Source organism: Zootoca vivipara, chromosome 2, assembly GCF_963506605.1.
Source record: "Zootoca vivipara chromosome 2, rZooViv1.1, whole genome shotgun sequence".
NCBI lineage: Eukaryota > Metazoa > Chordata > Lepidosauria > Squamata > Lacertidae > Zootoca > Zootoca vivipara.
The window spans coordinates 78014279-78040542 of NC_083277.1; the positions used below are offsets into that span (position 1 = coordinate 78014279).

At 39.3% G+C, this 26264-nt stretch overlaps 1 protein-coding gene across 2 annotated transcripts in view; it reads left to right on the plus strand.

Moving 5' to 3' along the window:
- The window catches only part of SLIT3 (slit guidance ligand 3), a 414666-nt gene that overhangs the window by 222553 nt on the left and 165849 nt on the right, over positions 1-26264 (plus strand). For both annotated transcript variants that reach the window (XM_035105174.2, XM_035105175.2), the window contains exon 5: positions 5793-5864. In XM_035105174.2, coding sequence (XP_034961065.1) covers positions 5793-5864 — 72 coding nt within the window. The remainder of the gene's footprint in view (positions 1-5792; positions 5865-26264) is intronic.

Consider the following 26264-nt stretch of genomic DNA (forward strand, 5'->3'; position numbering starts at 1 on the left):
GTGTTGATAGTTCTCCCATGATGACGTGCCTTTGAATGCAGGCGGGGAGAGTGGTAGTGTAAAACCTTGCTTAGAAATGTTTACTGAACTACTCACTTTAAGCTGCTGTTGGAAACTATATTCCCTCCACAATTAGATTTTTAAGACTTTCTAATGTTGGCAGCAGACCACTTGGCTTTTCATACATCAAGGATTTCAGGCATGTACTATCTTTAAACAAACACATTAGCTGGAATAGATATTTTTCCAGACTTTTATATGTAGAATAGACTTTAGACAGATACATTATGCTAGAGCTACAGTTCCTCCCCACTCCACCCCCCCCAGATGTGATAATAGTTAATTGTCCTGGGACCACTTTTTCTCCCTTACGTTGTTCCTAACAGTAAGTAAACAAAAACTGGAAGATGTGAACTTTTATATGAGCCTGTTAACCATGTGGTCTCCTCCTGCCCACCCCACCAGCCCTCAGCTACTCTTCTATACTTAATTTAATTGTATGAGCTGACATTGTCAATCTGCAATCCAATAACATGTTTGATGGCAACTCAGAAGAGAGTCCAGTTAATTTTTGGGAGTGCTATTATGTAAATAAATATTCTTACAGAGTGCTGAGCCAAGACATTTGCTGATTAATCGGAGTTCTGCCCTTGTCTTCTCCAGGAATAAACCTTGGAATGTCAGAAGACACTTTAATGCTTTTAAATAGCAAGAACACACCCACATTTTCTTTTATTTTTTTGCCTAGTTGTGTGCTATTAAGTGAGAAGCCTGATAATAATCACACTGTACAATCTTTGTGGTATGCCGTAGGGCCAAGGCTTGTTTCACGTATCCATAAGGTATTTCATATATATTTTCTTTAGTATATATTTGTTTTTTCACCACTATTGCATAGACCATAATTGCCTATGTATTTCCAGGTGTTGCTACCCCTCCCACAAAGTTGTATGTCAAGAGAGAAAGGTGTTGACATTATATGCAGAAGATATCACAATCCTGTGAGAGATTTCATTATATTTTAATCAATGCTCTTTAGGGCGAAAGCAGGACATTATGACACCAGGTGTCATAAATAATTATATCCTATTTTAGTGGTTGCTTTGCACAGTCACTATTGTTACAAAGTTAGTGCTACTAGTACTCACAGAGACCAAGGTGGTAGACAAAAAGGCTATAGATGTTGATAACTGTGTGGTGAGTTGGGGAAAATCATTTTGTCTTGCTATTAATGTGTTTAAAGGTTGTGTTAATGTTTATTGTTGAAGATCTGCAATTAAAGAAAGCAAAAGTGCAGTTCTATCTCATGCTTGGGTCATATTTGTGACATGCCTCTGAGAAGTCATGAATGCTTCTGGTATACAAGCTGTTAACGCATTTCTTCCAAGCAAAATAAAATGGGCTTGAAAATAGAGTCATGCCTATGGAATGGGATCTTTTCAGTATATTAATTAAGGTTATACACAACCTTCACAGTGGTAAGATAAGTAGTCATGGTTGGTAATTTGTTTTTTGCACTGTGTAAGAGTCAAGTTAACACTGCAGAGAAGCTGACAAGGTGTATCATAGACAGTATCGGGGGAGGGGTAGAAGGATGTTTGCATAATGGGAATAACTTTAAAAAGTTCAAGGACATTTATTTTATAATGTTTTAAAATTACTTGATCACAATGTTGTATTATTATAATAAACATTTTTCTTGTCTTTATAAGACTTCTTCAGTTCAGATAAGCTATTGAATTTTTTTAATTGTTTTTTTAATGTAGTTTTTAAAGTGGAGTAGTTCCCAGCAGAGCAGCAAATAAATCACCCAGTTTCTAGTTTCGGTCAATTTACTGTATCTCCTGTTAGTAGATATACATATGACCCTAACAAGGCTGATGATTTTATTGTTCAGAAGTTGCATATGCAAAGTTATAATCCTGTAAGTCTTGCATTGGCTGGAATCCGTTTCATTGGTGTTCTTTCTATTCAGGCCCCAATGGAATGTTAGTGTTACTGGATTGGGTCCAATACTAGAATTCCATTCACAGAAGGCAATTTTCATCCAGGCTTCTGTAAGCAGAAGAGGAGGGAGGGTATTTTGCAAGTTCAGTCTTTCTGTCCTGTCCTGTCCCACATCCCAGCCCAGCATCCCACACAGTTCTAGAGTGTGCCCCAATTCTTTGCAACAAAAGGGAGGCTGCTTACAGGGCTGTAGCAAAAATGGTTTCCCTTCCATTCATAGATCAATGAATCAAAGTGCATTCAGCATTCCATGAATGGAAAGGCACTGTTGTATACAACCTGCTGTTAGTGCTGTATGCAAAAGCAGCATCTAATTACCTGTGTGCCTTAATTGCTGTTTCTGTTGGGGAAAATATAGCTATTTTAAAAAACAAAATAAATTTAGGAACTAAACTGCAATATGATACTTCTCTTATGACCAGGTAATATCACAACATATTTTAAACATATTCCAGAATTCCTCCTCAGTCTTGGTGTTCAACAAATGAAAGGATAATGGAAGGGCTGGAGTGGGCGTGAATGTCAAAGTTGTTGATAGATGCTCTGCCTGCAATATGTTACATTCTTAATACAAACTTAAATAATTTCTTCACCAGCTAATAATACTCAAGCATTGTCCCCATTGTGTACTGGTGCAAAGCAATAATAGCCACTCTTTTTTGAAATTAGAAAAGCAGGCATTTTTTTAGTGCTTCTTGTAGCTAATGAGTGTGAAGACTATTCATACCTAATACGATAATCCTGCTGTTTGTTTTACTGATGTCAAATCTCAGTATTGTGCACAGATGTAGGATAAGTTCTATCTCTCTGTAAAGAAATAAAAGAATGAAATAGCTGGACTGAAGCTTTATCCTTGGCCTTTATACTACCCCTTATCAGTATTTTTTTAAACAGATTAACATTTAACACCTCCACACAAAATCCCTCAATTTCTTTAAAGGACATTCTCATCCTAATGTGTATTAGGATTATAAATTGAAATAGTAATAGTATCACAAATGTTGAACAGTTGAACAAATAGCTATATATCGTGGTTGGATACTGCTTCCCTGGTGCCCTTAAGAAAAAGTATTTAAGAAACTGACAGCATGCTTCAGAAAATGGAAAGCTGTTAATATGGCCAAAGATACTTCTGTGCTGACTTGCTCCTAGAAAGTCTTTAAGAGTGATTTGGAATGCTGGTATCAAACACCAGATCAAAAAACTTTGAAACATACATAACAGTGCATACTTGTAATATTGAATGGGCAGCTACGGTACATAAATGCAGCTTGCAGCTGAAACCTCTACATTGCTGCAACAACACCTTGACAATATCAGGTTGTCAGACTATGAGATTTATTTATGAAATCGGCACACAATCCCGGAGATTTGTAGAGGGTGCCCTGTTAGCCTGAGAATAATACCTCAATAGAAGATAAAGTGAATGTAAGTTACAAGCAGATTTTTTTCCCTGAGTGAGATTAATCTCTTGCATTCTTGGATAGCTGTAGGAAAGACAGAGTAGAGGGATAAAAGAGACATCAATAATATAAATTATCTTGGTATCCTAGAATACTAGAAACATTGCTTTAAATCACAAGTTTGCTACCTTTTCACTCTGCTTGAAGTAATATAAAATGCACATTTTTCAAGGACAAATTTGATTTTCTTGTGTTCTGCTTAGGGTGAATGCTTGCTTCATTTATCTCATTTTGTTATCATTGGTAACTCTCAATGGATTTTTCTGTTTTAAACCAGTTGCTTTCTCTCTAAGTAGTATATATCATACCATAGGACTGTATCTTTGTCTTTAAAAATTGACTTCTCCCACCCACATTTCCCATTGTAATACAGAATAAAGATCTGCCATAAAGCACTTAATATTTCAGTACACTGAAGAATAAAAGGGAAAGAATGGAAGATACCTTACTAGTCACTGTTGCATAATTTCGGAAAGTGAAACATATCTTTTAGAAAACAATATAGTATTCTGCATGGCCATTTGTGTGTCTGTCTGAGAGAACAATTTTGCTACCAAGAGGAATTGGTGTAGACTAGATGACTAGCATAAATTGAATTAGTCTGACAAAGACATTTAGGGTGGGGGTCGAATGGACCATCATCCTGATGGAAAACAGAAGAAAGCCCTGGGTGACACAGCTTGACCTAAGATGTCAGTGTGGGTTTTCTGTGTGGTGCTTTCATTCAGAGTCACAATGCTTGTTTTTCAATAAAATCAATTTGATGGAAGTTCACCTTACAATTCAGCATTTACTTTAAAGGTGGGTGGTGGGTTGCATGGGGTGCATTATAATGAATACTACCCAGTTGAAAAGTCTGTCTTTATGATGAACAATTTGTACATCCCTTAAAAAAAAGTTTACTAAGCTTGGTCGGGTGTTGGTGTCCTTAAAGTCGATGCTCTATCCCATTTATTATTATTAATTTTTCTATACCACCCTTCATCTGAAGATCACAGGGCAGTGTACAATATAAAAGCACAAAATGCATAACATAATAACAAACAAAACAATAATACTCCAAGTTTAAAAGGCCATAGATTGTTTAATTAGCCAGAGGCCATCCAATTATTTTATTAAAAACAAAGGTTTCCTTTGAATGTTAATAAGAGCAATTTGCTTAATTTTGCAATGTTCTTGGATAACTGTATTGTTCTTTTTATGAACTACAGTTTATGTATGTATTAGGCCACAAATATTAAGTAGAGGGGAATGCTGAGATTTTATAAAAGAGGAGACTGAAAGGAGATATGATAACCATAGTCAAATATCTAAAGGGCTGTCACATGAGGATTTTCTCCTGCTCTGGAGGCTAGGACCAGAACAAATGGATTCAAGTTACAAGAAAAGAGATTCCAACCAAACATCAGAAAGAACTTTCTGACAGTAAGAGCTTTTCAATCGTGGAACATACCCCCACAAGAAGTGGTGGACTCTCCTTCCTTGGAGGTTTTTAAGTAGAGGTTGGTTGGCCATCTGTCTTGGATGCTTTAGTTGAGATTCCTGCATTGTAGCGGGTTGGAGTAGATGACCCTCAGGGTCCCTTCCAACTCCACAATTCCATGATATTTACTTTTCTCATACTTAATACTTTTCTCATTCTTCTTGGAACATACTGAAATTCCTAAGACTCTTAATTTGTATTTATTGGAACAGTTTTAATCACTTTGATCCCACTTTGTTCTGTACTCATTGTATTTCAAAGAGTGGTGAGACAAGGGGTTACTGAGAGATTTGTTCTGTAAGGCTACATTACGCTCTTTTAGTAAGTCCTATGTACAAATACCTGGGAGCAAATCTAATTGAACTCAGTATGGCTTCCTTCTGAGTAAACATCTATAGGATTGCACTACACATTACTTTATCTGTTGTATTTGTTCTCTTTCTATGTATCTCAGGTGTGTTCCCCCTACAGTTCACGTCCTTGTTAATGTTAATCTGTAATAATAAAAGAGGGTTGTAAAGGCACAGACAAATTTGAAAAAAATGCTTTTAGCATCTGTGAGGGTAAATTTTGTATACTATTTACTCCAAACACATAGGAATAAGAACCTGCAGTTCCATTAGCTGTGTCATCCCAAAATAACCACATACTGTATACACAGTTCATGGAAATTTTAAAGCCTTCCCAGCAGTCACTTCAAATTTAACCTGCTGGAATACAGTAAATATACAACTATTTCTATCCATATTTACGTTGTCTACAGCTATGAGCATTTCTCTATGTCATTGCGTGTTTTTAGTTTATTTGTCCCTAATAAATGTGTATTTTCTTTTCTTTAGGGACTTAAGTGAAAACCAGATTCAAGGCATCCCAAGAAAGGCTTTTCGAGGCATTACCGATGTGAAGAATTTGTAAGTCACATCTGCAATAGAACGTGGGCTGAATAAGAATTATTATATGCTACTGTTCTTAGGTATTTGAGGACCAGAGGCATACATGGAAATGGTTTCCATGCCTAGAAATCGCTGGTCCACTTCCATGTTCTCACATTTGCATTACACATATGTACACTCTTCCAAGATTCCATTGTCTTTCACATGTCAGTTGCCTGAGACAGCAGATGTTTCATCAAAGGGAGCAGACTGATAATTTGTTTCACTTAATATTGTATGTTTATTATAATTGTAACATATAGTATTTTAATGAAACCTTTAGAATTTTCCACCTGAGGTACTGTGATGTCTTGGGCTAGCTCATCTTGTGGCTACAGAAGAACAAAGGGCTGCAGTACTATATTCATTTACCTGGTAGTAAGTCCCATGGAACTCAATAGGACTTACTTCTGAATAGAAATATATAGGATTGCACTGTTAGTAGAACATCACATCACTTGATGGTATAAGTGAATAATTTAGTTGACTCATAATTCCATAAGTGCAGAAGTCCTCTGAACTGCAAATTCAGCCTAGTGAACTGTATGCTGCCCTCCTCTGTTCATGTAGTAATAGCTGTAATAGTATTTTGTATCTTGTTTTCTAAATTTGCAAAATGATTCAAATACTTTATTTTAGTAGTCTTTACAATAGCCCCATAAAAGTAGGCAAATATTACTTTCCACATTTTTCAAAAGACAATTGATGCTGAGCTAGAGTGACTTGTCTAACACCTTGCAAACAGATAAATTGTCAACTGGAAAGTTCCATTCCAACTCTTAACTGGTTTACTATGACATATACAGGTAATCTTAGTGTTGATTCTTTTTATTATTCCATCTCTTAAATGTTCTGTGTGCCTGATGTTAAATTACATTCTCATCTTCTCTCTGTGTTTTTAGTTTTAATATATGCACAAATTTAATCTGGAGGGCATTTTTTTATATCTATAATATCCCTTCATTAAAAAAGTAACTCAGACCAGGGATTATTTGTTTCAAAATAGTGCATTTTTTAACTATACTACTTAGGTTTTGTATATGTGTTGCTAAAAATAAATCTAGTGTCAGATACCAATTTGTGAAAATATTTCTTAAAGTACTATAGACTGCAAGTATACTTTAATAATTTTTGAAATTCCCCAGTATAAATTAGTGTATTATGATGTTGACATTCCTTGAGCATTGTAATATTCATTATTAATAATGACAGTTTATCTCTGTTAAAGTCAGTTCACAATTTAGAAGCAAAACCAATGTACCGTAACTACAATTAAAACAAACAGCAAATTGTTATAATAGCAGTAGTGAAAGCATTGTGAACAAGTTAGTATTTAACTAAAAGCACGATGGAATGAAATTGTCTTCACTATCCACTGAAAGATAGTCAGAGATGGGGTTAGGCATACCCTGCCTCAGGAGCCAATTGTACAATCTGGGTGCAACAAATGAGAATACCCTTCTTTTCTGCCAAGTTACTGCAGCTGGGTGTCTGAAGTGCTGTAGAGTTCTCACTCAGATATTTATTGGAGGAGGTCATTCACAGCTTCCAACATACAATAAAACTGTGCTTTATGGAAACATAGGACAAATTTCTGGAAGCTTTAAAAGAAGTCACATATGTCACCTCATATATGTTGCCTAGTTTTAAGCAATACTGTAGGTTAAAGAAGCCTGTTACTCCTTCTAGTGGTATTAAATCAGTTGTAGCTCTTAATGAATTCAGGAAATAACCCTTTGCCTGTCACTTTAACTTTCACAGCAATTCAATAGCTAGGCTTATTACTATACTATTAAAATTAGGTCACCAAGTTGAAACTTCCTATAAGAAAAATTACTTCTAGCATAAGTTAATTTAATGAATGGATTAATCTCATCCTTCACCATCTGTTCAACACCTAATTATGAATGCAAAAAGCACCTATTTCATAATTACACTGTTAAAAACTATGATGGATTGAAATACATGTTCCTCATGTTGGTCTGAGTATGACTCCTCCTCTGCATAAAGCAATCTTCTAAATAAGATTTTACTGAAATCTTTTACTTTTAATTTCTTCATTCAGTTACAGTGTAAAGAGGTTTTCAGGCCTCTAATACCGTGTTTCCCCTTTTTTAAGACACCGTCTTATAACTTTTTTCCTTAAAAAAAACACAGGGTGGCTTATTTTTGGTGGGGTGTCTTATGGTGTCCTCGGCTGGGCAAGGCTGCTGGCTCGGGGTGCTGCTGGGTGCTATGCGCAGCGCTGCTGAGCTCTGTCCTACCTGACAAGGCTGTTGTATGTATTAGAACAATACAATGTATGCACAAAGATTTCAGCGCTCTGAGGTGCTATTGAGCTTGGACTCTCCTACATGGGAGGTTTTTAAACCCAGGTTTGGATGGCCAAGGCTTCTCCAGCTGTGACTGCCATCTGATGGGGATTATTTTAGCTGTGATTTCTGCATAATTGCAGGGGGTTTGACTGGATGGCCCTTAGGGGACCCCTTCCAGCTGTACAGTACTATATTCTCAGGTCTTCAGGTTCACAGGTCTTCTCCATCGGTGACAGGAAAACCTGTGTCCCTCCAGATGATCATAGAATTGAAGAGTTGGAAGGGACCCCAAGGATCATCTAGTCCAACCCTCTGCAATGAAGAATAATCAGCACCATGCTCTAACCAATGGAGCAAATATAGATATAAATAGGGTTGCCATGTATCATATTCTTTCCAGGACACGTCCTCTTTATCACAGGCAGAGTCGTCATAGCGATCCATAATTAAAAGCAGGAGTTGCCAAATGCGTCCTCTTTTTTGTTTTTGCAAAATATGCCAACCCTATTAAATAATGAAATAGAAAGCCCCCATCGGGCGCACGCTCCCGTCTTCCCACCGCATCCCCCTCCGATCGCCCTTTAAAGGTGTTTTCTCCGCTGCGCCCCTTTTAAGACAGGCCAGACAGAAGAAGAAAGGGGCGAGGGCTCTGTTGGGTGCTCCGACCTGCTGAGCGCTCCGCGCGCTCCAGCAGCTGGTTCTGGGCAGCGGGACGGCAAGCCTCCTTGGCCGGGCAGAGGTGAGGCCGCTGGCTCCGGCGCTCCGTCCGGCGCTGCCGGGTGCTCTGAGCTGCTGAGCGCTCTGCGCGCTCCAGCAGCTGGTTCCTGCCGGCCAGCCTTCTCGGCCGGGCGGAGGCGAGGCCGCTGGCTCCGGCGCTCCGCCCGGTGCTGCTGGGCGCTCTGAGCGCTCGGCACTGCAGAGCACTCCGCTCTGCAGCAGCCATTCCGGGCGGCGGGGCGGGAGGTCTCCTCGGCCGGGCGGAGGCGAGGCCGCTGGCTCCGGCACTCTGCCCGGTGCTGCTGGGTGCTCTGAGTGCTCAGCGCTGTGGAGCGCTCCGCTCTGCAGCAGCTGGTTCCGGGCGGCAGGTCTCCTCGGCCGGGCGATCCGCGCACTCACCACTACAACAGCAGCCGCTTCCCAGGCCCCGCTGGCTGGCTGGGGCGCTCGGCGGTCTCGCTTTTAAAATCCAAAATCTAGTCACTTAAATAGGATCTCAGTCTAATTCAGCAACATCTTACTGCCAGTAGTGGCCATAAGGAGGGTGTTAGTTTTCATACACGGCATGGAGGTATGTCTTATTTTCGGGGTATGTCTTATCTTTCGCAAATGCTTAAAAATGCTGCCATGGCTTACTTTATGACTACGTCTTAAAAAAGGGGAAACACGGTATTGGTCTCACAAGCATATTCTGGAACATAAAACAATCAAAGTAACAGTTTTACAAACTAATAATTGAATTTTTGAAGGAGCTGAGTATGTTTAGCCTCGAAAAGAGGAGACATTATAGCCATCTTCAAATATCTTAAGGGCCGTCACATGGAAGATGGCATAAACTTGTTTTCTCCTGCTCTGGATGGTAGGACCTGACCCAATGGCTTCAAGTTACAAAAAAAGGAGAGTCCAACTAAACACCAGAAAGAACTTGACAGTGGAATGGACTCCCTTGGGAGGTTGTGGATTCTCCTTCCTTGTAGGTTTTTAAGCAGAGGTTGGATGACCATCTGTCATGGATGCTTCCGCTGAGGATTCCTGCATTGCAGGAGGGTAGACTAGATGATCCTTGGGGTCCCTTCAAACTGTACGATTTTTCAGTCTTAAATTGCAATGCTTGGGAATCTTGGGGCAACAGGGAGCTACAAGTATTGGGGTAGTCTGGTTAGTCTTTCAAGGGCGAGACATATGGTTCCCCCCCCCAACAGTTTTCAGGGTACTTTCTGTTACTGCATTGAAGTTTTCCCAGAAAGCAAACTGAAGTTTCAAAGCACTACATATAAGAGAGTGGCTTGTCTGGAGTCAACAGAAACAAGCTTTATATTACTTTCCATATCAATTATTTTGGCACAAGACAGTCAGGAGACTAGCACTTCTCTGTCTGCACTGGGATCTGCTGAAACCTAGCATTCTAATGGGAAGTGGCAGAAACTTCCCCAAAGGACCCCAAAACATGAGAAAGGCAATAGTCGCAGAGAATGTTACCTAGCTTGGTGAGAACTAGGAAGGCACCTGTTATCTGGGGCAGGAGTTGACATCAACACCAGATTCTTCCCATATTGAACAAGCAACATTTATTTTTAGATAAGTACTTTTAAAAGAATCAAGGGTTGAGATTCAATAAAGATTTTTTAAGTTTGCAGATTGTAGCAACAAGAAATTGCTTGTTGATAATTGAGACACTGAAAGCACATGCTATTCCTTTCAGTGATTGTAAGAGCTCAAGCCTGCAATAATGGCTGGGGAAACCCAGCCAGATGAGCGGGCTATAAATAATATTATTATTATTATTATTATTATTATTATTATTATTATTATTATTATTATGGGACAAATACGGCTGGAAAAACACAATGGTGCACCTGCAAAAATATAAGAACAACATTCGACAGCAGTTTTTTTACCTTGCAGTTGAAGCAATAACCCAGGCATCCCCAAACTTTGGCCCTCCAGATGTTTTGGACTACAATTCCCATCCTCCCCAACCATGGGTCCTGTTAGCTAGGGATCATGGGAGTTGTAGGCCAAAACATCTGGAGGGCAGCAGTTTGGGAATGCCTGCAATAACCTTTCCCAGAACAATTCAAACTGTGTCCCATCTGTTCAGTTGCAGCCCTAAGTGGTGGGAATTACTACAAAACTGTATTGGTTCTCTTCATGGTATGTCTGAAACAGGATGGGCATATAGTGTTGAATGTGTAAAGCTCACTTGCCTGACACTAAATTAGCACTGAAAGACCTCCTAGAACTAAATTTGACGACCAAAACAAGAAATGAAGTCCATGGTGTTTTATTTTATGCGATATCTTTTGTCTATGTTAATGTTAGCCATGTGGTACAAAATATTAGCTGGCATAGATATTTGCAACAGGGTCATTCAAGCTAGAGATGCCACACTGGATGTTGAAGTAGCAAACATAGAAACTCTCACAGAGCTGACAAAACTTCAAAACAACTGGAAATGAATGTGGAATGAAGCCAATTTGGTTGTGTCAAACCAAAATATAGAAATAAAACTCTCCCGTAGATGTGATGGATTTAGGCTCAAGAGGTCATGGCTGCATGACACCTGACAGAGGCTAGCTTGGAAGAAATGAATGACACAAATGATACTCCATAAGTGTTTTCTTCACGTTTTGGTAGACAATGTTGTAACAGGATTAACTGTCCACTTCAATGCTGTTAAGCAGTTGGCAGAAATATCTGATTTGTTGTGGAAATATCTTACCATATCTGAAAGTGATGTGGAGAGAAAATCTTTATCTTTATCATAGCAATATCCTGCTGACCTTGGTGGTGATAATTTTGGAAAAGAAATGCAACATTCACCCTCAGTACATAAAGCTAATTTTGTAAATGTGCAGTTAAAGCCATTAGATTTGTTGAACTTGTTAACCGAGTACAGACTTGCTTATCCGTTTCCAAATGTTACACAAAAGGTCAGTAAAGCTCTTTTTAAAAAATAAATAGTAAGTTTATCTACCTTTTTTATACTAATACTAATGTCTTCTGATGATCTGATTTGCATTGCAATCTAAAAGGATGTTCCAATGTGAATTCTTTCTCCTTCTGTATTGTAGCATAAACAAAGATATTCAAATCAAATGTTCTTTCTTATCTCTGATTCTCTTTTAATTTATTGATAATTATTTATATTTATCATGGAGGGAGTATGAGAAAATAAGGCCTTAAATGCAGACAATCAACAGAGCATTCCACTCAACCCCTCTCTTGTCTTCCATATCCTTTTTGATCCTATAGGCTGCACCTCATGGCATAAATAAAACTATAGTGGATAGAAACAGAATGACTAATGGAGAATGGAAGGGGCACAAAAGAAACTTTGTACCCCCTGAATTCCTCTCAGAGACCCTGTCTATACCTTGCTTTAAGTCTCTTGGAATAAGAAAAGTTGCTTTCTTGGCATTCTGCTGCTTGTTTCCAGCATTCTTGCTCGCTCTCTCTCCAAATCTTATCCCAATTTGTTTCCTGATTCCTGTTCACAATTTCTGGAATTGTGAAACATCTAGTCAGAAGAAGCACAAAGGATGGTGATACTGTGGTTTTAAACAATGCAAGGCCAAGATTCATACCTCAGTGAACCCAGAACAGAGATAATTTGTACACTGAGACTACCCTTTCTGATACTGCCTTGCTGTTGCATCCGAAAATCTATGTTGGAAGTGAAACATCCCCGTTCTGAGCATGTGCAGTAGAAATTTCAGGAATTCGATCATAAACTGCTTGGATGCTGTAACACTCCTAACAAGAAAGCTTTTTAAAAAGGGCAGTCTTCGCTCCAGGGGCCAGGAAGCTATGTTCTTCCATTGACAGAGTAACCTTGTCAGTGGTTTACAGCAGCAGCATATACAGTGGTACCTCGGTTTAAGTACACAATTGGTTCTGGAAGTCTGTACTTAACCTGAAGCGTACTTAACCTGAAGCGAACTTTCCCATTGAAAGAAATGGAAAGTGGATTAATCCATTCCAGACGGGTCCGCAGAGTACTCAACCTGAATCATACTTAACCCGAGGTATGATTGTAATTGGTTCCAAAAGTCCGTACTTAACCTGAAGCGTACTTAACCTGAAGCGAACTTCCCCATTGAAAGTAATGGAAAGTGGATTAATCCGTTCCAGACAGGTCTGCGGAGTACTTAAACTGAAAGTTATCAAACCGAAGCGTACTTAAACCGAGGTATGGGGCAGGAAACCTTGGAGAAGCAGCTGGAGAGAACGAAAAACTACTCACAGAAAAAGAGGCTACAGAAAGTTGAGCAGTTACAAATAGATTATGAAAAGCATGACAGTTGTAACCATAGGCTCAGACTCTACTTCTTCAATCAATGAAGTCAGAGAGAGGAAATTGCCCTTGGGCCAGCCACAGATATACATATTGAATCAGAGGCACTGGTTCTAGTGGAGCCTCCAGCCCAAGGAAGTTGTATTGTCTTTGGCCTCCAACTCAGAAGCCCTGGTGAAACCACAGCCCTAGTCCACTGTTCCATCAGATTCAACAGTCTGGGTCCTTTTAAATTAAGAGGCATACTGAGAAAGAGCTGTAGTTCATATTGAAGGTTCACTCTGAAAAAGCTGAAATGGCATTTGAGCTCTGATTTTATGGAGTATCCAACCTGAACCCTGTCCAGAGCTTCAAGGGGTACCATTGGAACTTCACCTTAGAACTGCTGAAGCTGTCACTCCAAACTGTGACACCTGGTTCTGGTTATCCAGGAGGAGACATTAAAATGCACCTAACCTTGAGCTGGAATTACAGATAAGTCTACAACGTCTTAGGCATGCCCAGACACACTCATGTGGTTGTTGGCATTTTCTGCCTTGCTCCTTCTGTTTCAACTTAGTCTTTTCTATTTCTACTCTTGACTCCCTCCAGTCGGCCTTTAATCAGGGCAGTCTCGAGCAGGTCGGGCGCCATGGCGCTGAGGCGTGGAGATCGCTCTGGCGCCCCCGCCCTCGCAGCGCGCAGCATGGCTTCCACACGGCTTTGCTGCGCAGCGCCCTGCCTGCCGACCCGGCGCCCTGGCACCCCGCACCACCGGGACTATACCTAGAGCCGGCCCTGCCTTTAATCTTCTGCAGTTCACTGAAACTCCCCTTCTGATAACCAAATAAGATAATTTAAGAGCAAAATCTGAGCATGCTCCTTGACCTCTTTGGGTTGCTTCAACACAATGGATCATTTTATATTGCTTTACTTTAGTTATAGTTACAGGTAGGTAGCTGTGTTGGTCAGACGTAGTTGAAACAAAATAAAAAAATTCCTTCCAGCAGCACCTTAAAGACCAACTAAGTTTTTATTTTGGTATGAGCTTTTGGTCTGAAGAAGTGTGCATGCACACGAAAGCTCATACCAAAATAAAAACTTAGTTGGTATTTAATAACTACTTCAGTTATGATATGTCTCCATGATTTTGCCCTCATTTGGTTCTCTCCCTAGTCCCTACCCATCCAAGTATCCCTTTTTTATTTTTTATTAGGGAGCTCTCTTCCACAGCCTTCCCTCTGTCTATTGGGATTTTTCAAGAACTTGTTATTGTCTTTCTGCAGCTCTCTGCAGCTCTTTGTCTACATGTTATCCCTCAGTGACCTCATCAAATACCATGACTTTCCAGACAATCTATACATCTATATGCCATCCAGTTCTACCTCTCTACCAAGTATTTTCTCCCTCTTTTTGTCCAAACTTACCAAATGACTTGGTTGGATATTTCCACTGTAACGCTTCACTGTTCACAAAATCAACATGTCATACCCTAAAATCATCATATTTCATATTTTATCCCAAGCCCTTTTTGCCTCATATCCACTGCCTTATCCACATATAAAGCCTTGACTTTCTTTGCTCTTCTTCTTCTTCTTCTTCTTCTTCTTCTTCTTCTTCTTCTTCTTCTTCTTCTTCTTCTTCTTCTTCTTCTTCTTCTTCTTCTTCCCAAGACTATAGCTTCTCCTTTTGCAGCTCTGCAGAAATATCATGCTTTATCTTTGTCACCCTGGTCATCCCTCACCTTGACCACTACAATATTCTCTTCTCTGCTCTTCCCTGTATGTCACCTCAGCTCCCTTGCTTCCATCCAGCATTCTGCTGCCAGGATCATTCAGCACTCTCATCAGTGGGACCACGTGTTCCTCAATTCAGCAGAAAGGTCACCATTGCCTTTCCCTGTTTATTTCCCTGCTATTTTATCCCAGTACATCCCTGCCCATGACCATCATTCATCCAGTTCTATTACCCTCAGCCTTCTCCTGCTCCTTCAAATGACTCCACCCCTTTCTTCCCCTTATACTTGGATACACTTTTTAAAACACTGGTGTGATGTCACTTCTTCCAAATATCTTCTACTTTTCTGTAAAACCTTTGCTGCAACCCTTTAGTTCCAATGCCTCACTGTAATAAAGTCTCCATGCATATAACTGCAGTAAAAGCATATTGCTTACATTTACTTACCACTATTTTCTTCATCTTTTTCTTTTGTTTCCAGGAAGCAGCATATTATAAGGTTGCATATAGACTAAGAGCAAAGGGTAGCTGGAGGAAAATTAGGGGAGTAAGGAGATGATGAAGCCTGTCTATGCACAGGAGTGGAATCAAGACAAGGCATTAGTAGAGTTTGGACCAAGAGCAACTCTGCTTTGCAGCACTTGCAGAGCCTCATGACCTTGATTCAAATTCAGTCACTGCTTCATGGATCTGACACTGATTTGGCTTCATCTGTTAACAAAGGCAGTATAGCTGCTTAATGAAGATCCAGCCGGATTCAGACATGCCCCATAACTACAGTTTGGCTCATATTGGCTCCAGCTTTTGTGACCTTTGCCCTTTCTTTGCCCTTTCTGCACATGAGCTCTGATTGGAAGAAATGCATGGGAAACTAATTTGACACATAGATTGTGCCCTGCCCATTGTGTATGTACTTAACGGTGGCAATCTGAGGAGATAATTCCCTAAGCGAAAACAATTCCTCTTGGCTTAATTGCAGTAACTAGGATAGGGTACAGGTTGGATCACCATGAAGAAGACTATATTCTAATTAATATAGTCAATGAAGAAGAATATATTCTAATTTGCAAACTAAATAACTGAGAATGTAATTTGGTTTCCATCCAGACTTAGATTCCAGTACCTGGTACAAACAGTGGCTAGAATTCTGGCCTCTGCAACAGGAACACTTTATTGCAATTAAAGTTATGCAGCTGGGTACAGTCAGTGAAATCTGTGGAAGTACGGTTTGCTTAAAAGATTGCTTTGGAATGTTGGGCAGAAGAAACATTCACATTCATTTTGTGTTTCTGGGTGTAGGCTTTGCTAGTCAGGGTGGATCTGCCTCTGCTGTCCAGGTGCTAACTATTGATTCTCTCTTTTTATGGTTCTTTAAATCAGACTAGGATCAAACATACTTTCAAAAAGTGAACACAGTCTAATAGAGGACTGCCCTCTAGGACACCCTAAAATGTATGGATTGGAGGTGAAATTTGATAAGTAACAAATCTAAATAATTGGAGCAGTCACAATTTAAAATCTTATTTAGGCTCCGTGTTAATCCATGTGTTATTTACCTGTGTGTTAATCCAATTGAACTCAATGGACTTTGCTTCTGAGTAGGAATTCATTGGATTGCACTGCATATTTTAATTCCTTTCATGCTATATTTGATATTGCTTATGTAATTAGGCAATTTCATCCAGGTATGTCCTATGTTTAAGGAAACTTTCTTATGTACACCGACAGAATTATCTTCAACAGATTTTCCTATTACTTATTCTCATTGTGGAAATGTTTACTACATACACATTTTGGTACATTTCTCTTTTTAGCAGAACTATGATTAGAGCTTTTTGTGCTCAGGACTGATACTCAGCTTTCCTTTGTGTTCTAAGTGCAACTGTATTGACCCCAGTTTTATACTTGGAGAATGGGAGGAGGAAGTTTTGAAAGGTCATTGGCTATTGTTGAGTTGTTGTCATCAGTTATGTTAACCTGCTCCACTATGACCTTGAATGGAACATTCTTTACCTTCCTTGTTTGAGGCGGGAGTCAAATGTTTGTAATGGAATGGTGCCTGAAAAATGTCACTTTAGCTCAGAGGAATAGTTTCCACAACTAAGTATAATTCATATGACTAAATGTTGCATGACTGTGTTTAATGTTTCATTCAGTTACACCAAAACTGGGCAGCAAAAGAAGTCAAAGGTTGAATAGTAAGGATAGATAAATACATGAGGTTAAAGCTGACCTTTAGAAAAATTTATTGCCATTGATATTAAACAAAACCTCCTTGTCAGGCACTTGATTGGAACATTTAACTAAATTAATTTGGTCAGTGCCATATGTTGCGTAGCTGTGTAGCTTTGCTAAATAGATGGCAGTGTGATTCAAAAATCATGTAAAATCCAACATTCTAAAAAAAAAAAATTCCTTTGACTAAAAATGTACACTTAGAGGTGATCCTTGACTAATTTATGCTGACTTCATGCCAACTTCGGATATATTTGTTGAATATTTCCTGTAGCATATATTTGGGGCTGTCAGGGAGGCTTTTATCCTAGGAAAAAATTGTGCTGGTTTTAATTACAATTTTAAATAGCTCTATAACCATTGTGAACTCTGGGTTTACATCATTTTTATGATAGCCTCATAGTTCCTGGTTTATTGATTTTGTCATTTGTTTCATTACATTTAATGCAAACCTTTTGTACTGAGTTACTCTGTTCTCTGGGGATTGTTGGGAGGGGAGGGGGAGAGTGAGCATGTAGTGTCTTGGCCAAAACAGCAGAACACATATAATTTAACCATGGACTGAACCAATCGTGAAGGGCTATTAATACTGTTCAGCAAGATGCTGCAGAATTATGCCAGTGTGACCCCTTCACTTAAACTCATTGGGAGAGCAGGATTTTCAGGCAATATTTGTGTCTGCTCAGCACCCCCTTTTTCAACAAAGTGGAAATAATTCTAGGAATATAGCCCTGTGACATAATTGATAAAGGTGGTGCAAAATGGTTGGGATATTATTTTCTACATATGCATATAAGCAATGAACTCATGTAGTCTAATGATGTTGGCCATAGAATATTTCTTAGACTTAGAACTGATCTGTATATACTGTAGAGTATAAGGGGCAGCCATCCCGAGGGCTGTATCACTTCAGAAAAACTAGTATGCAGGGAGAAGTCTAGCCTAGAACCTTCTCTCTGACACATTAGCTTTCTAAATGCAGGGCTGGTGGCAATTAGTAAATCTAGATTACATTTTAGTTAAAAAACAACAACAGACTCTTGTGGCATCCTCAAAGCTAACAAATTTATTACAGTGTAAACCAGAACAATAGATTAAGTTACAGTCTTCTTTTGGGAGATGTTGGATTTGTACATTTATGTGTTCCTGTTGTACTCATTTTGTATATATGCAGACTATATAAGAAAAAGTAAAGCGGGTGGTCTGTATCTCAGATGTCTGACTATCCGTTAGCGGAAATTAAAACAAAAATGAAAAAACCCTCAAGCAATAATTTTTAAGAGGGATGGAGGGGATGAAAAAAATAGGAGGCTTAACTGCTCAGGTTTTATGTCTGTGTTTTAAACATTTAAAAACCTATGCTTCCTGCAATGGCAGGGGTGGTGTATAGCATAGCTCAGTGGTAGATCACATGCTTTGCATGCAAAAGGCCCCAGATTTAATTCCTGGCATCTCAAGGTAGGCCTGTAAGAAGAGATCTTTGTTTGTAGAGCTGCTGCCAGTCAGTGGAAGACCAATGGTTTGATTCAGTACAAGGCATACTGGATATTTGACATCCTGATGTCTTTTTATTTTCCTAAAAGCTGCTGTGGGAGGGAGGTAGTTTGGGTTGTGGTTAGAGCACTATGAAAGGTTGGCTTTATCCCTTTCACTAGCCCTAATTCCTGAATGGAAAATCCTGTCCTCTCTATCGCTGCTATTAGGTGTAGAATACCACCATGTTTCCCCCCCTCTGTAGTTAATAGCGGCAACTTCCAGGGACATGCTGAAACATGAAGGAATCTGAAATTAGGGTTAAAGTCAGTAGTGGGTGGTGGGCTGGGGCGCTGCCGATCACCTGCCCCCCCCCCAGCCATTCATGTTGCTGCTACTCACCAGGAGGTGAAGAACAAGATGGCAGTGAATTTAATGTGGTGTGACTGTACCAGCGGAGCCATTTTGCTGTCACTGCTGCTTATCAGGATGGGACAGGGCGACGGCAAGGCCAAGCTGACAAGCAGAATGGTAGGAGCATCTGAATGACTCTGCCAGAACACATGCACACCTCCATCCTCACCACTGCTCTGCCCCATTTCCATCCAAATAAGCTTTAGTGACGACAGTGTCAGGAGGACTGCTCTGCTGCTCTATCCCACCGTATGCGCTGCTACTTCAGGTATATGTGTACAGTATAGAATTGCAGCCTTAGGAATCCTTTTTTTTCCTTCTGCAAAATGGAAATGCCCAGAAAGTGTTTATTGAATGTAAATTGATAATCATTTGAAACATGTATCAGTTTGGAGCTGAAAACTGAGTAGAGAACCCTTAAGTCCTATATCTCTTCCCCCCCCCATCCCCATTACACTTTGCTAGGTAAAAGGCTGTTAGGTTTTCTTCCAATAGTTAGAGGAGGTGCAATTCATTATTTATTTGGAAGCTTTGAGAGGTTTCAGAATTGATGGGTAGTAAACATCAATTCAGGGACACGGGTGGTGCTGTGGGTTAAACCACAGAGCCTAGGGCTTGCTGATCAGAAGGTCGGCGGTTCGAATCCCTGTGACGGGGTGAGCTCCCGTTGCTCGGTCCCAGCTCCTGCCAACCTAGCAGTTTGAAAGCACGTCAAAGTGCAAGTAGATAAATAGGTACTGCTACAGCGGGAAGGTAAACACCATTCTGTGTGCTGCTCTGGTTTACCAGAAGCGGCTTTGTCATGCTGGCCACATGACCTGGAAGCTGTACGCCGGCTCCCTCGGCCAATAACGTGAGATGAGCGCCGCGACCCCAGAGTCGGCCACGACTGGTCCTAATGGTCAGGGGTCCCTTTACCTTTACCTTTAAACATCAATTCACATCAGAAACTTTGCTTTCTAAAGTACGGTACATTGAGATTTTTAAAGTTGATGTAAAGTGCTTTTAAGAGTATTCTAAGTAGAATTCCACTGGCTTTGATCTAAATTTAGTCGTACTTTAAGTAAATCATTTGAAATTTATGAGATTTCAGTTAGTAATGGCTAATTTAAGTGTCATTGATTTCACTAGGTCTCTTGAAAGTGAAAGTGTTAATCCAGCCTGATTCACATTATGACAATCCCAATCTGTTTTATTATGAAAGGTTCTGTAATGGCCTCGGTCCGGTATACCTGAAGGAGCGTCTCCACCCCCATCGTTCTGCCCGGACACTGAGGTCCAGCTCCGAGGGCCTTCTGGCGGTTCCCTCATTACGAGAAGCCAAGTTACAGGGAACCAGGCAGAGGGCCTTCTCGGTAGTGGCACCCACCCTGTGGAATGCCCTCCCACTAGAGGTCAAAGAGAACAATTACCAGACCTTTAGAAGGCATCTCAAGGCAGCCCTGTTTAGGGAAGCTTTTAATGTTTGATGGATTTTTGTATTTTAGAATTTCTGTTTTTTTGGAAGCCGCCCAGAGTGGCTGGGGGAACCCGGCCAGATGGGCGGGGTATAAATAATAAATTATTATTATTATTATTATTATTATTATTATTATTATTATTATTATTACTTAATGTATGGCAGGGATGGGAAAACTGTGGTATTCTAGATGTTGCTGATCTACACCTCCCCTTCTCTCTGACCATTAGCCATGCTGTTTGTGGCTGATGAGCGTTGGAATCCAACCACAGCTGGAGAGCTATAGGTTCCCATCCCTGAATATGAACTAGGAAAATCAAAGTTTACAAACAGTCTTTCTTCAGTGTCACATTATAATCTATATGTAATATCCTCCTTTGGAAAAGGGTGCAAGAGTTTATTTTTGAAATGTAGAAAGTTGTCTTGAATGTGTCTGCTAACTTTAATTCGTTTGTCTCAATCGTCAAGGATGTTATCACACTAAATTGTGCATTTCATGTTTCCTGCATCCCTTGAAAATGAACTGAGGTTCATATTTGAAATGAAGAAAGTTATCCTGAAAGTCTACACCAGCATTCATTTCAGTGTTATCCAGTAGACATACTGCACTATATTCAGGGATAATGCAGTAATTTTCTTGAACTTTGAGACTGTGGTATGCAATTTTCAGAAGAAAATTCTGTGCTTCATGTTTTAACCAATGTTTGACCCCTCCCCCCCCACACACACACATTATCACTTTGAAAATATTATGAGGGAATTGAGCTGGGGTTTTAAGTTGAAATTTTGCCTTAAATGTGTGTACCAAACTGTTGTCTCAGTTCTCCAAGAGTGTTACTGCATTACAAACAAATGGGGAGGAATTTAACATCACACTAAGGCTGTCAGGGCAAGCATTTCAGTTTGTGGAATGGAACAATCCCTCTTCTCCTTACCCTGTGCACTGTTCTGGCCTACCGAGCCAATTTCAATAGAGTGAGGAAGCGCTGTTATACAAGCAGAAACCAGTGCAAAGGGCTTCTGCTAATGGGAATCATTAGTTGAATCCCACCATTGGAATTCAAGCAGGCTAACCCAGGTTAATCCAAAAGACTTGTTCTTCATTTGGTCAATAGGATCATTTTTAAAATGTTGTTTTTTTAGTTACTGAAACAGATCAGAAGTTGAGTTCTCAAGAGGAATGCTTCTTTTAGCAGCCAGCAGCATTTATCTAGTGGGAGCAAATCCGAATTATTAAATCTGCCTGTACAAGCAATAAAATCAGATCAGACTGTCCTGTAGTTTAATTAATGGCTTCAAAAGTCAATTTTCCTCTTCCCAAGCAGCCATCTTCCTCCAATTTAAATTATTATTTTTAGAAGTCAAGATCCAATCTTTGATGCAAAGTTGAGCATTCAAAGTTTGTGTTCTGAAAGGATTCTAATGATTTTTTAGAGTAGAAAACTCCACACAGCATATGAAAAGGGATTTCAGTTTGAACAATGTTAAATTAACCCCCCTTTTCAAGTGGTTTGGATCTTAACCTAGATATTGTAATGTTGTCATTATATACAGCACCACAGAAGTACATGGTGCTTTGGAGTTCCTTAAGTAAAAATCTGTAAGCTCTTGATGCACTTAGAATCTAAATTTTTAGAGTTGAGAAAACAACAAAAGGGAGAAGAGTGAGACATAATATGATATATATAAGTTGCAGGATTTGTTATCAAAGCCTGAAACGTGGTTGGGACACTTACCGTAACATCTCTTTGAGAAAGGCCATAATGGCTATTTCCCCTCCCTTCTCATATTTACTCTTCCCCACTGGGCAGTGGAGAACAACAGATGGTTATCAGTCAAGAGTAACTAGGGAAACCAATAAAACCTTCACCAATTGCTATGGAGATGGTCTTTTATGTGTTTGGTATGCAGTGTTCATTACATCAGCAATTGAGCAAAATAAAACAAGGATGTTGTAAAAATCCTGAAACTGAAAAGTGGGGAAGGGAATGAGGGAGATTTAAGATTTTAATATGATCATTAAATTCAGATCTGTATTTTTCATAATATTTACTTACAATATAACTCAAGGCCATTCTCAGTCTAAAGAAATAGCAAGTTTTCAAGCCATACAAAATAAATGTGAGTGTGCACATACATGCACATATGTGTGCATGCAGGCATTCTTGCAAAGTTGGTAAGAACCTGTTAGATCTTTGCATAGTTCTAGTAAATGTAGGTGAGTGTCAAGTGATCTTTCCCAAACTAGGAAGGAGGTGGAAACTTTTGTGATACCTACAGTACTCATTTTATAACATTTATTTCATTAATACAATTTATATTAGGCATTTATCAGTTTCTTAGAATGCTTAGTGCATTTAACATATATTTTATTGTTGTAAGCATTACAAAAAAACTCTTTAAGATAGGTTGGTAGCATTATTACCATGTTATAGTTGTGGGAAAGTGTCAGAGAAAGCTGCCTGCCTTAAGCCATCTAGTGAGTACATGGCAGAATCAAAATTCAAATTCTTATTTCTTTAGTACCATGGTTCATAGGAATCTGCCTTATACCAAGTCAGATGATTGGTTCATAGAGCTCAGTATTGTTTGCACTCACAGTATTGTTTTCACTCAGCAGGGGTCTCCCCCAGCCATGCCACACACTGAAACTAGGATAATTTATTTACAAAGCATGTGCTTTACCTCTAAGCCATAGCTCTCCCCTTGAATTTTGTTTGAATTTTGTTTAGATTGCGGGGAAGTAATTAACTTTTGTTTTAACAATGTGTAGAATATGCAGTCTGTAAATATGCAATTGCTGCAATTTAAAATTTCTTCACCTTCAGCAATTCAGATCTATTGGTCTGTTCACGGTATTGTGTCTGTTGATCATGCCTTTGCTATGATCCTATGAATAGCCAAAAACTGCATTACTTTCTACCTGATGTTTTGCATAATTCAAAAGCATTGTTACTGGATTCACTTGCAATTGACAACCGGCTAGTTCTTTAATTATTTCTCTCCACAATTCTTTTAATTAAGCAACAATCCCACCAAATATGGAAAAAATGTACCTTTAATTTTTCTAAACCTCCAACAGATATCTGATGCTGTTCCTTTAATTAATTAATTTAGCGTATAATACTATTTTGCATTATTTTATAAAAAAAATACTGTTTGAGGTTTACTTTAATTAAGTTTATTACCTTCTGTTTGTATGCACAGCCACATTTTTCATGAGAAATCTCCACAATGAATTCCTTCTCCCAATTTTTTTTTAACCGATTGGATATGTCTGTGCATTCCTCTTGTCCTTTAAATTTTGAAACATGGGCTTACATAAATCCTGAACTGTTGCTGATTTAAGCTGTATCTAAAACAGTGTCTGCTTTCTCTAAAGAAACTTCGTAAGAGTCTGGGTCCAGGCCACCAACACAAATGATTTTTGGAACCTATTATAAACATATTTATGCTCCCAGGCCTTTGCTGGTGTTTAATTCCAGTAGATTGTTATGTTTTTAACTGAGCCCTGGGATATTAGTTGCAGTGTGTGTGTGTGTGTGTGAGAGAGAGAGAGAGAGAGAGAGAGAGATATATTTTAGTGTTGATGAATTATTCTTAAAATCTGCTGTACGCTAAATGAGGCCTGATGTGAAAGGAAGTATAAAAATGTTTGAGAAATACTGCACATTTTATATATGTGTTATATAAAAGCTTTTCTCGTACCATGTTCAGTAGCAAGAGAAACTTTGTATGTACATAGCAGTTGTTCCGAAAGTCTGTTGAAAGTGCAGAAGAGCATAGGAAGATACTTTGTACTGAGTCATTCTACTGATCCATCAAGCTCAGCTTTTTGGCACAAACTAGCAGTCGCTCTCCAGGGTTTCAGGCAGGATGTTTCACATCATACCTGGAGATGACAGAGGTTGAACCGGGGACCTTCTGCATGCAAAAGTAGATAACCTTCCACTCTCCATCCCCAAATACCTCAGGTGCAGAGCTTGCCACCTTGATCGTACTCCTCCCATGCATGTACACAAATAGATTGTGTTAAAAGTGTTCAAATCTCCCAGCAGTTGCATGATACAGCCTAAGGCTTATTGTTAGTGTTGGCTGTGCCTAAGAATAGCTGGATGGAAAGACTTCAGAATGTGAGTATAGCACTCATTTTAAACAAACACAGTTTGTCTAGGTGCATGTTAGGCTAGTACATTATATTTCTCCTAAAATATTAATAGACTTAAACGGGATCATTTCAAGTGCAGAGCCTGAAATGGCAGTGGAGGGCAAAAGGCGGCGGGGGGACGACGACGACTACCCAAATCAACCTGCTTTCATCTCCAGCTGTTTCTGGCTCTTCCCTGAGGCTACCTGCAGGTTAAGAATATAAAAATATCTCTACGGAATCAGAAGAGGGATCTATCTAGTCCAGCATTATTTCCAATAGTGTCTAGCTCTTACCGTATTATGTCTAACTGATTTTGTACAAACAAAACAAAAACTGAACGAAATGGAATAGTCAGTCACATACCTCTGGGAAGGCGACACAAAAGAAGACAGCCTTTCCCCCTGTTGTTTGTGCTCTCTGTATGTAAAATAGTGAGAGAGCACATAGAGCTTTCTTTCCTTCAGAGGGAAGCACCTGTGCCATTCCCTTGTACATAGTGTTGAAAGAGGAGGTTAGGGCAGAAAGTCCAAGCAGAAAAGGATTTAGATACCCTTGTCCCTACTCCACCCCACTGTCACTAACCTCATTGCTCACACCTACACAGCTCCCCTCTGTTTATTGATCTACCATTTCAGGCATGGAGGCAAGGGATTTTTTTGCATTTATTAGCCCAATTTCTTCTCAGTGTGCTTTATATCACCAATCAGACCTTCCTTCCACACACTCCCCCCTTTATGTGATGTGTGTTTATGCGTAACATAAAATCTGGATCCTGTTGTTCAGTTTTTTAAAAAAGCTCAGGGCTTTAAAAAAGACTAAACCAAAGATAGAGACCCTAAACACTATGGGTTAAATAGACAGTTACTTGTCACTGATCCACGATAGCTGGAACGTATGTGTGTTTTTAAGACACATGAAGTATTTTACTGAACATGAACTATTTCTGAATTTCCGTGCCTAAAGGGACTGTATTTCTTAGTATGTTTAGAACTGCTAATGCGTTGATCTTTCAAACCCAGCCAAGTCTCTGCAAGGATTGGGATAAACAATTTTGCTTTTGTTTTCATGTACAGTATCTAAAATCAAATGCATCTAACACTACACAAGAAAATAAGCAAACTTTGCATAACCAACACAGGTGTTAGGTGTTCTGCACAAAACACAATATCAGAGAACCTTGCAGATGCTAAGTGACTGCTTTAATATATTTTACTTAAAGTGTGTGAAGGGAAGGACGGATTTAGGTTTAACAATTCCTGCCTATTTTATCCCATTCATCAAAAGATGCACTACACTTGAAGTTGAGGGACTTAATATCTAAGGCTGTTGAATTCCATCCTCTCATCAGTTACAGCTAGGGATGGGGCAGAAATTTTATTCCATTCTAATTAAAGGTGAATTTACCTATTTTGTACTTTCTTAAACAATATTCAAACCCATATTATCTTTCAAAATTTGTGCATTTTTGGATTTTGCAATACATTTCTACAGCCAAGTAATGCATATACAATGGTAGGGGATGTATAAAATACACATGTTATGGAAAATAGCATACAACAGCAATTTAATGGAAAGAATGCATATATCAGGCAAAACTGCACGC